Source organism: Adiantum capillus-veneris, chromosome 2 (genome assembly GCF_014529385.1).
Source record: "Adiantum capillus-veneris isolate H3 chromosome 2, ASM1452938v2, whole genome shotgun sequence".
Lineage (NCBI taxonomy): Eukaryota > Viridiplantae > Streptophyta > Polypodiopsida > Polypodiales > Pteridaceae > Adiantum > Adiantum capillus-veneris.
Window position 1 is genome coordinate 65,682,845 of NC_140932.1, and position 12,250 is coordinate 65,695,094.

The window sequence follows — 12,250 nt, forward strand, 5'->3', positions numbered from 1 at the left end:
GCACTTTGACTATCACAATATAACACAGGCATCTCTTCTTTGATTCCCAAATCTGTTACTAGTCGATTAAGCCAAATTGATTCTTTGCATGCCTCTGATGCTGCAACATATTCAGCCTCTGTAGTAGACTGAGTAACACAATCTTGTAATCTAGGACGCCATGATACTGCTCCACCAGCCAATGTAAAGACATACCCTGACGTAGACCTTCGATTGTCCAAGTCACCTGCATAATCTAAGTCTGTAAAACCCTTTACACTTAGCTCCCGACTCCCATAGCATATATGCATACTCTTTGTAGCTTTCAGGTATCTCGATATTCCTTTCACTGCCTCCCAATGTTTCTTGCCTAGGTTTGACATGTATCGACTTACTACTCCCACTGCAAATGCAATGTCTGGGCGAGTAGCAATCATTGCATACATCAAACTACCCACTGCAAAAGCATATGGAATCTTATCCATTTCAGCCTGTTCTTCCTCAGACACAGGACAATCTTGTTTGCTAAGTTTCACATATGGTGGCAATGGAACACTCAGTGCCTTTCCCTTCTCCATATTGAAACGTTGCAAAACCTTGTCAATATACTCTGTTTGAGATAACCAAATCAACTTCTTTGATCTGTCTCTCTCAATGCGCATACCAAGTATATGACTTGCCTCACCCATGTCTTTCATGTCAAACGATTTTGCCATCTTTGACTTCAAAGCTGAAATTTCTTCCAAGTGCTTGTCAGCAATCAACATGTCATCCACATACAAAATAAGGATCAGCCAACTACCATCCTTAGCCTTCTTTGTATATAGACAGTGATCGAACTCACTACGTTTGTAGCCTTGAGAAAGCATAAACTTGTGGAATTTATGGTACCATGCCCTCGGTGATTGTTTTAAGCCATAAAGACTCTTTAACAACTGGCATACCCAATCTTCCTTGCCTTTCTCAACAAACCCTTCTAGCTGCTGCATGTAAATTTCCACATCTAAATCACCATGCAAGAACGCTGTCTTGACATCCATTTGGTGCAACACCAAATCTAATATGGCAACCAATGCAAGAAAGCATCTCAATGTAGTCATCTTGACCACCGGAGAGAAGACTTCATCAAAGTCAATGCCTTGTTCTTGCTTAAAGCCCTTGGCAACAAGCCTTGCTTTGTACTTTGGCTGACTATCATGAGCGGTGATCTTATACCTGTAAACCCATTTACAAGGTAGAGCCTTTTTGCCCTGTGGTAATTTAACTAGCTTCCATGTCTTGTTTTTATGCAGAGCTGTCATCTCTGACTGCATGGCCAATTGCCAATTCCCGGAGTCCTTCATTTGCACTGCTTCCTTGTAACATGAAGGCTCATTGCAATCAGTCAACATGACATAGTTCATAGATGGAACAAACCTATCAGGAGGTCGCGTGACACGTCCAGATCTACGCACAATAGGTGGCTCAGGCTCAGGCTCAGCCACAAGCTGTGGTTCCACTCTATCCTGTCCTTGCTCCTCTTGAGCCCTGACATTTTGTCTTGCACGTGCAGGTCCATCTTCTTGGAAGACAACTCTTCTAATCTCCTCAACCCTCTCTGGTTTAGAATGATATTTGGATTCATTAAAGTGAACATCATTGCTGCGGACAACCTTTCTGGATTCGGGATCCCAAAGTCTGTACCCCATCTCACCAGAATTACCATAGCCTAGAAAGATGCACTTTCTACTCTTTGGCTCAAGTTTGTTCCTAAATTCCTTTGGAACGTGAGTATATGCCTCACAGCCAAAGACTCTGAGATGCTTGTACGAGGGCATTTTGCCTGACCATACCATCTCTGGCACTGAATCCTTCTGCAAAACCTTGCTAGGAGATATATTTACAAGATGAACAACTCTTGATACAGCTTCAGCCCAAAACCCATTTGGCAGCTGTGCATTAGACAACATACTTCTGACCTTCTCTTGTATGGTCCTATTCATCCTCTCAGCAACGCCATTTTGAGGAGGATTGTAAGGAGCAGTAAGTTCACGTTTTATACCTTTTGACTCACAAAAGTCCTTAAAGGCCTTTGAAACATACTCTCCACCATTGTCAGTGCGTAAGCATTTAAGCTTCTTGCCACTCTGATTCTCGACAAGTGTCACAAACATTTTGAAAACACTAAACGCTTCATCCTTGTGCTTGAGAAAGTAAACCCATACTTTCCTCGAGTAATCATCTATAAATGTCATAAAGTAAGAAGCTCCCCCTAGAGATAGGTTAGGCATAGGTCCACACAAATCACTATGAACAAGTGCCAACTGTGTATCTCTTCTACTGCTTCTATGCTTATGTGGCTGCTGTGTTTGCTTACCATACAGACAATGTTCACAGAATTCAAAATCATTAAATGAAAAGCCAGGCAAATAACCAGAACGAGACAAGATTTCCATTCCCTTCTTGGACATATGTCCTAACCGGCTATGCCACAAAGAAACGTTCGGCTGCTCGGTTACATTGATTACATTTTTAGAGACATTTGATACATAAATCATGTAAAGTCCTCCAGACTTTACTCCATGTGCTACTGTCATAGAACCCTTGGATATCTTCCACATGTTCTGTCCAAAAGTGGTGACGTAGCCAGCATCATCAAGTAAACCTGTGTTGATCAAGCTCTTTGTAATTGCGGGAATATGTCTCACATTCTTCAGCGTGAAAGAAGATCCATTCTGAAACTTCAATTGAACATCTCCAACACCTAAGATCTCACATGTCTGCCCATTGCCTAGCCGAACATGATCTTTAGTGGTCACATAAGAAGTAAACCACTCCTTGTTTGGAGACACATGAAGTGATGCCCCTGAGTCTATAATCCAATCACTCAGTGCATTTCCATCAGATGCTGTAAGAAGAGCTGAGTCCATTGTATTCTTCAAGAAGTAGATGTCTCCTGATACTAGACTGTCATCCACTGCAACAGTGTTTGTCACATTTATTTCTTGAATCTTCACTGAGGACTTGATCTTCTCACCATGGTCTTCAGCTTTCTCTTTGCCTTTTTCTGCTTTCCATTCTCTACAGTCTCTTTTCATGTGACCCTTCTTGCCACAATGGTAGCATTCTATGTCACTCTTACCTTTAGCACTGCGGGACTTGCTACGAGACTTATTTCTCTTTCCACCTTTGTACTTTTCTTTGGTCCTTCCCCTGACAACTAAGGCTGTTCCTTTGCCTTTGTCCATTGTCTTTCTATTGGTTTCTTCAGTAAGCACACTTCCTTCTACACCTGCTATGTTCAAACTATCTGGAGGTGCAGAATTACAAAGCTGTGCGAAAAGTGTCCCAACTTTCCGGCAATGTGATCAACAGGAACATAGCTCTAACAGGTTCATCAAACTTGACACCTTGAGCTGACAACTGACTATAGATTGTGTTGAATTCATTCAGATGATTAGACATAGGTGTCCCTTCTTTCATCTTCAAGTCAACAAGCTTCCTAAGCCAGTATACCTGTGAAGCTGCACTCTGCTTCTCATAAAGATCACTCAGCTTTAACCATGCTTGATAAGCCGACATCTCGTCTGCTACATTGAAGTAAACGCTTTCTGCCAAAGTCAGCATAATGGTAGAAAGTGCCAATTCATCCATTTCGCTCCATTCATCTTCGTCCATATCTTCTGGTTTTATCCCCTTGAGCTTTATAGGTTTTATCTGCTTCTTTTGTACCAACACGTGCCAAATCTGCTGCTTCCACAATGGGAAATTGGTTCCATCCAGCTTCTTGATATTGTAAAGAGCAGTGTCCTGTGATCCAACCATAGCTACGCTTCACAATAGTTTACTTTCCTAGGAAAAATTCGGCAGAGTTTCCCCTGTAAACTGACCTCTGAACCAATATCAACCTGTCAAATGAACCAAGAAAGCTTCAGATTCTACATAAATTTCGTCAGAGTCTCCTTTGTAAAATGGCTCTGGTGTACTCAAAAACAGACCAAAAAACAGCTCAAAAACACTGTCTCTCTGACACTGTAAGCTGTGGGTAAACCTGTCCTGCACATGTCCTGTCTCTGACTGTCCTGTCACTGTCCTGTAAGCATAGACTGCGACAATGCCTCAACGGCAGTAAAGCAAAGATGCAATCCCAATTGTCTAACTCACAATCAATACATCCTAGCTGCCTATCTAAGGGTGCTTGAGGGATCGCTCCAAGCCCTGTATCACCGAAAGGATCTCAACATTCGAGAATCCCCCAGCTCAATAAAACTTCACTCGACCCTCAACAAAGGCTGCAGTAAATCTGACAGTACATAGACTTCCCACAAAGTCATACATCCACAAATTTCCCACTATATGTTGTAACCGCTGCGGCGGTTGTTTGCTGCGTGACTCACAGTCAGCAAACCCTCAACAAACATACATCATCTCTGACAATACATCCCATGTGAAAGTACCTGCAATGTCAGGATAAAATCTGGAATATCTAGCAGCAAACACAAGCTACCTGATGAACTAGTGGATGTCGCCTACAGTCTGTGTGTAGATGCGCCCGTGTCGTATATGACACGCCTCCAAGAACTGTGAGCCGTCCTTCGATGTGTAGACAGCCACAAATCAACACTCTGGGAGTGTGAGCACCTGCAGTCGTAGGCCGAAAACCCCAAATTTGCAGAGTCGGATCTGCACCCGCTCAGACCACGTAGTCGAAAATGGCCTTCGCAGACCTTTGTCGAAGCCGAACGGTGGCCGAGATGACCTCAGAATGAAATTCTGACAACACCAAGTCCTTCGGGTGCTCCCACGAGATTTGGGGCCGTGTCTTTGCCTGTCGAATTTCACTCCAATCTAAGCTGGTGACTCTAGCCTCCTGCAGTGCTGCCCCGAGCCTCGATCTGAGCTCTGATACCAGTTGAAGGAGTACGAGCGGAAGTACGACGCGAGAGAGAGTGCGAGAAGAAGAGCACGACAATATGGGGAGCTCGCTCTACTGTAATGTGTAGAGCATAGTGAGTTCTTATTAGGTTTTTACAAAAGAACATGTGTACATACCTGGCGGCCCGCCCACTTACCTGGGCGACCACATTGGGCTTTATACCCCAACAATCATCTAAAGGTTTTGTAACCTTGCCAAGGTTTGTATGGAAAAGGTTAATTTACCTTCATGGTGATTGTCGGAGCTATTTGTGTATGTTATACTCTCTCTCTCACACACACCTCTCATAGCCAAAAGCCACGCGCCTTCCCGGCTTATTTCGCGAACACATACCCCCGACATCTTTGGTGAACCCAACACGAAACGAACCGGGGTGGGAGGTACAAATGGAGAATTCAGAGCAGATGATGAAGCTTATGGATACATTAACTTTCAAAGGATTTGATAAAATCCGGTAGCTCGAGATTTTTTCGAAGATGCTTGAATTGGTACAAGGATGTTTGCTCCAAGTGAAAGCCATGAAGATGAGAAAGCAAATTGATGATGCGGTTGAGATGGCACTTGATGCCGTATGGGAACACTGTGGTATTTTCAAAGCGCACGATTCAGAGGGTCTCCTTGCATACTATAAAGCGAAGATGAAGAGCCGAGAAGTTCCAGAAGATCGGATGATTGTAGCTTTGGAAGAAGTTGTGAGCTCCGAGTTCAAAGATCAGATTCAACAGTTGGCAGAAAACGTATCCCAGACAGTGGGACTATTTTGCATATGGATTTATTCATGAAAGCTCAAGGATAATGGATTTGGAAATGAAGCAGATTATTGAATAAAGCCAAATTATCTTCAGTAAAGGTAATGGGGATTAGATACAGATCTTTAGCTATGATGACTTTTGGGAATATATTTCTACAAGAAGCAAAGCCAAAGTAAATGCAACTTTGGAAGTAGTAAATTCTGTCTCAGAAGACCATACTTTGGGCAACCTAATAGAGGTAAACAATGAATTTAATGTTGAAATAGAAATTGATGAAAATTTTTCAAAGATTGCTCGCATAGAAGTTACCTCCATTAATGGTTCCAATGAAGACATAGACTGTATAGCAAGCGTTTCGCAAGCTGCTAACCTTGGCACGGGTTGTTATCAAGGAGTTCTTGAAGTAGACGAGCCTTTACAGGGTGTAAATGGAATCTTCAACATCATGGAAGCATGTGAAGTCGAACAGATCAATAGGTTTGTTGAAGATGATTTTAATGTGTCTAAAATTTTTGATACGACCGGAGTGTCGGATATCCAGGCAATTCTTCCTTGTATGCCTTCTCATGAGTTGCAAGACCAAGAAAATTCTAGCTCTTTGATGGATGATAAAAATTTTCAAGGCTCTACCAATCCAATGGAGGGTGTTATGGATGCAGCTTTACAAGTAGAAGCTCAACATACAAGAATCCCAATCAAGGATATCTCTAATAAAGGTACAGATTGTGCAAAGTTTCATGATGACTATGCGATCACAAGGGGTGATGATACTAAATCATCATTGGTACTACAAAAAGTGCACAGTTTTCTTCATTTTCTTGGACAATATGCCAGCTATATTTGAGTTTGGATGCTATTTGTAATGATGTCTATGTCAATAATGTTTTGGATGCCAGTAAAAGTGTGTTTGAAGTGGTAAAAAATGGAAGTTTATGGACTAGAACTACAGTACTCAAAGTGCTCCATGGGCCTGTCTTTACGGCTCGTCAATTGGAGCTACGGAGGAAGAAAAAGTGACGGTGAACATTGTAGAGGTCGTACCCGGTGATTCTGATCAAGACACACACACAGAGAGAGAGAGAGAGAGAGAGAGAGAGAGGGGGGGGGGGGGGGGGCAGGATTACAAGATGTTTTACAGGGTGTCCCAAAAATGAAGTGGGTCTTATTTATAGGCCCTCATACTGGTGTCTGACTCTGTGCACTGACAGCTACCGAGGTAACTCTTTGGGTACTGCTTCTAGAAGCTTCTGGTAACCGCCAGCCGCTTGCTAGAGGTTGTTCCCGCCTTCTACACATGTCTCCACCTATATCTGTTAGTCAACAGCTATGGCAAAAACTCTGAGAAAGTCAATCTCTGAACCACATACACCATACATCACTGCGATCTCCTGTGTATGTCAAAAATTGCTCCTCAATGCCAAAACGCTCACTATGAGAGCAAAGTCGACAACGCACGGCAACTCAAGACGAGAGAGGGAAGAGCTATTGGAGAGAGGGACACCGTTTTCAAAACGCTCACAAGGCAGGGAGGCGCCACCGAAAGGCTGGACAGCTTGCGTTTTGAAACACTGCAGGCAACGATGGGAGTGGCGTTCCAAAACGCTAGAGGCAACAGCGACGACTAGGAGAGGCTCCTACTGGGCTGCGTTTTGGGGAGCGACAAAGGGTGGGGATGGAGCGCCGTTGACAAGGTTCTCCTCCTCCACTCAAGGTGCACCTTTCTACCAAGGGTCTTCAAGCACGACAGCTCTGAAACCATGTCAAAGTCAACGATGCAGAAGCGTAGAGACCAGAAAGAGAGAGAGAGAGAGAGAGAGAGAGAGAGTCTCCTGAACCAATCAACCTTGGCAATGAATCGACAATGACGTCTGTCAAGTTGAGCACTTGAAGCGATCGGAGAGCAAAGTTCTTCTAGAGTATTGTGAGATCCGCTTTGCCTATGACTATCTTATGGTAAGCTTCTTTGTAGAGTGTCAAAAAGCAATGCAATAGCTCTTCATCAGGACGGAGTTTGCTTAGACTTCCCATGGAAGTACAACCTCACGGATCATTTGTATAGGGAAAGTAGAGTATCTAGAGTTCTAGGAGTCTCTCAAGACTCTTAACAAAATGATAAAACCAGTGATCCACTTGCTCAGAGTGATGGATGGTGTAGAGCCTTGTATTCTATGAAGCAATGGAATGCATGGTGGAGACCCTTGAAGATCCTGAGAAGGACCAAGGTAGGCTCAAAGAAATCAAAGACCTTTGCAGCAACAGGTGGAACTCCTATAGGTCACCTCTTCATGTAGCTTTTATGTTGAATCCAGAGTTCCAGGGTGCAAGACAAAAGCATGATTCGGAGGTGATACACATTGGAACACCATCTTGAAAAAGCTTCACCCTGATTGTGACATGCAACGCAAAATCAAGGATCAACTTGCATTTTACAGAGACATGCGAGAAAAATTTGGGACTGTCGATGCCCAAATTGATCTCACCAAGATTTCCTTCGTCTTATGGTGGCAAAAAATGATTTGGATATTGCGTCTAGATAGATGAACCGACTTGGAGTGAAAAAAGAAAATGACGTTTTTGTCAGTGCAAACTTACGAATGCTTTGCAAGTCAACATCCAAAGTAACAAGACCCTTTTCTACAGTGGGAGATGGGGGCAAATCCGGAGGTGCTTGGAGAGGCGGGAGGATCTATGCATGAGGATAAGCCTATGCAAAAGGATTGGAAGGATATTCATGACATCCAATTCACCACTACGAATTGGGAGGCTCCTCTTTTGCTCTTACCCAAGGGTGAACATGAGGCATGAGTCCTGACTCATTGCTCATTGGTTTTTGTTTCCTTTGTCCCCTTTTGTATTGCACCACCACATGAGTGATTGAGTCTTAATCTAGTGACTCTTACAGTTTTTATTTTGGACTCTAGCCTCTACAGATCTTTTTGTAGCCACTTGTACCGCTTTGGCTTGCCTTGTAAGCCATTGTCATAATCTATCATCTTCTTGCTCCAAGCTTTTGTGTGGAGTTTGGACTCTATTCAATTTTAAGTTACTGTTCTTTCTATGAAGAATCAAGATGCATTTGTGAATCGTGATTCATGCCATCTGGTGTGTGTACTGCGTTTGCAACAAGTTACCATGCGGTGCAATCACATGCATGCCCTAAGCATCATTGAAAAGCATGCTAAATAGCATTCTACTAGGACTAATGGGTGTGTGTGGCTGCTACTGACATATAGGTTGAATCCAACCAAATTTAAGCATATTTTAGGTTCACCATTCTGGCCCCCATTCTTGTTCCGCCGTCCCGGCCCTCCTCCCCTCTCCCCCTCTTCCGAAAATGTTCCGGACCCCTCGTTCCCATTCCATGTAACTTTGGTTCTCATACAGAAGCATTAGAACCAAGCCTAGGAACTATCAGCATAGGAAGCACCTCTTATTGATAGGTTTTAACTTATTAATAATTGACAAATTGAATTATTTTATGAGGTTGTGGTCAGCAGCCTTCTAGCCTCAAAACTGCTCGACCCAGCATTAAGGACCTATATAGGTGACCCTAGGGGTCGCCTATTCAACACAAGTCAGTACCCTAGAGTACAAGTACCCAACAGCATTGTGTTTCCAACCATCAGCCCATCGCCCATCAGCAACCGATTCAGCCCAGCGTTCTTCACCATCACCATCATTGACACCTTTACAGCTGCAAATCAGCCCAGCGTTTTTCAGCATTCAGCTTCTAGCACCATCGATTGCAGATTTCAGCCATAGCCTCATCAACAGATCGCAATTCCATGCCAGATCAGCCCCAATGTTTTCAGTTTTCAGCCCGTAGCCTCGCAAATCCAGGCATCGGTGGCAAGATCCCATCAACATCTCAGCATCAAGGACCATTGGGCTGCAAGAACACGCAAAGATGGAGAAGATGAAGGAGAAGCTCAATAGTACACAACACAGAAAGTGGTATTAATGAGTCTAGTAATACAAAGATAAGGCTTGCCCTAGAACGATGGCCATATATAAAAAAAACGGGGAAAAAAAGTCCTAACAAGGGAAAGAAAGCCCCGACAGTCCTAAGTTTATTCAACACATCACTACAATGATATGGTGACAGCAACACAATTTTTGTGACCACCCGTTACAGGGTGGCTATTTCTTCATTTATTTTGAACTCCCCTACAGATAAAGGCTTAGAGCTCAAGAAACAGAAGCAGAAGAATAGAGAAATAGTAGCTCAAGAAACAGAGTCTTGCACGTAAATTCATGCACACAGGCAGAGGAGCTGCCTCAACAATTCTTCAAGAAGGCTGCAGCCTTCTGTTCTTTAAGTGCAAATTAAAGCAATCCTCAGCATTCTTATGCTGACTCACAAACAAGGACACATCCTCGCTCCATTCAAAGATCAGTCAACTCTGCTGTGCTTTGTTCAAAGGACGTACCAAAAGGACACCAACTTTGCATTGTGTTGCTGAACTGTTGTATATGCTACAGGTTGATGCTACTTCTTGAAGGGGCAGGCTTACGACACTTACTCTCCACAAACATGACTACACATATGGACCACCAAATTACCAATAAGATCCTGCATCATTATTGCGTAACATATTTTCTTAGTATGCTTTTCACATTAACATCAGTTCTTTCATTGAGAAAAGTTTCAATTGGCGGAAAAAAATCTTGTCCACCAAATTGACCACCTTTTGCAAAAGCAAGAGTGATATTGATGATGAGTACCCTAAATGCAGCATAGCATGCACAAAGGAGCTTTAACTACCTGCAAACGATGTTCACCTCCAAGAACTCTGTAGCTGAGAATGTGATTTTCCTCATCAAACTTCTCCAAAACCTCTGTGCTTGTTGTTGCCGGGAGACCGGAGACCACACAAACTTCACGTATACTACCAACCTTTAGCTCCCCCGTCATGCTACAGCTCTTGATGAATGCTTTGTAGCACTGTGGATTATCGAAGCGGCGCACAAATGACCAGACCTACAATGTACGAAGAGTTTCAATGAGAACATAAACAGTTTCGTTCATATGAACAGAGGGAATAGCACGAAACAAATTCTTTCAGAAAAGGCACTACCATGAATTGGAGATACTTGCACTAGGGAAGACTCATTTAACGATTCAATGATCGGACCTAAAGCAACATTGTTCAACAACAAGCTTGGTCACAAGGTTTGTTCGGTAGATGTTGTGTTTTCTCTGCCTAAAAGTTTCTGATGTGTGCAAAGCTTCGTAATACGAACTTCAAGCAACCCCTGACAAAGGTTTGTCTCAGGACCATTCTAAGTCAGAGTCCATGCAGATAAGGCATTGAAAACACTTCAATCAATGTTCATTATCCCTGAGAGCTTGAAATTTTTTCCAGTTGTCAGCAATACATGCAAACAGATCAGAAAACTCTAGATGTGCTCGTTTCATTTCATGCAAAATACTGGGGGAAAACGTCATAGGAATCAAGACCTTTTGCAGCCACAAAAACAGCATAACCATGCCACGACAAGTTTCAGATAAAGCTATGATAGCCTATACTGCCTCCATATCATTCGGCAGACATGAAGTGAAGCTTCAATATGGATGAAATTCGCACAGCTCTCTCTCTCTCTCTCTCTCTCTCTCTCTCTCTCTCTCTCTCACACACACACACACACACACACACAATTTTGGCAAGCAACACATATACATATAGATGAGCCTTTGTTGTGCATGACAACCATAAATGATTAAACAGAAGACAAAGACACTGCGACCCAAAACGAGAAAACGAATGCAAGGAAAGAAGGATGAGTCGTACCGTTTCAACGGGAGCTCGAATGCGTTTGGTGAGCACAGATGAGGCTTGATTTTCAGCGCATTCATGAGTGTGAAAGCGTGCGATGTATTCAGAAATGTCTGCATCAGTAACGCTACTCATCTGTCCGGGACAAAAACACAGAGATCAAAGCAAATGAGAGGCGATCACGACTCCCCCAAGGCTACGTTAAGATGGCCACCGCTGACAAGCTATGCTAGTACGCAAAATGGCGTAACTCACAAAAGCATTGCCTAATTAGCCAGGAGCAGAAGCTTTGCATACAAGAAAAAAGCTTAAGTTCCCCATGGCTGGCTGCGGGGAGAGCTCAAGAAGGGGATCAAGAGTTAGCCATTAGCAAGACGGTAGCACGTCATTGCCGAGAATGACCGATGTTTAGGTTGTGTAATTGTCGATGAGCACTGCTTACCGTAGCCATGGCTGACAGAAGCTTTTCTTAATCAAAAGGGCGACTAGACAAAGATGCTACGGCTGGCGTTTTGCGCTTATGAGGCAGATTGCAATTCACACCTCACTTCCGGGCCCGTGTGTTGGAGTGTACCTGCACCTTCCAGGTGACAAGAAAGCTCTTGGCCCCTGGGAGACCAATAATTTCCTCTTGCCCCTTTGGCATAGATGATAGGCCTACCTCTCAATCCTTACTTTCTTTTCCTTTCTTGAAGAATGCTCCTCCCGTCATGTGAACGCCACGAGTACAAAGACTAGAGCCTCTCCCCATGCAACACCACCACACGCACCATGTCGTGCATATCTTGTCCATCTTCACATCGACAAGTCACAGTAACATGCCCAAA

At 43.5% G+C, this 12,250-nt stretch overlaps 1 protein-coding gene across 3 annotated transcripts in view; it reads right to left on the reverse strand.

Moving 5' to 3' along the window:
* The window catches only part of LOC147462900 (abscisic acid receptor PYL3-like), a 55,556-nt gene extending 43,521 nt beyond the window's left edge, over nt 1–12,035 (reverse strand). The window contains exons 1-3 of one of the 3 annotated variants that reach the window (XM_086485943.1): nt 11,439–12,035; nt 10,412–10,627; nt 10,077–10,184 (exon numbers count right to left, since the gene is read on the reverse strand). In XM_086485943.1, the coding sequence (XP_086342069.1) occupies nt 10,077–10,184; nt 10,412–10,627; nt 11,439–11,558 (444 nt within the window). In that variant the 5' untranslated portion in view covers nt 11,559–12,035. Of the gene's footprint in view, nt 1–10,076; nt 10,185–10,411; nt 10,628–11,107; nt 11,271–11,438 lie in introns of those variants that run through there. The other 2 variants (XM_086485947.1, XM_086485949.1) reach the window with 2 other exon arrangements.
* Nucleotides 12,036–12,250: the final 215 nt, after the last annotated feature.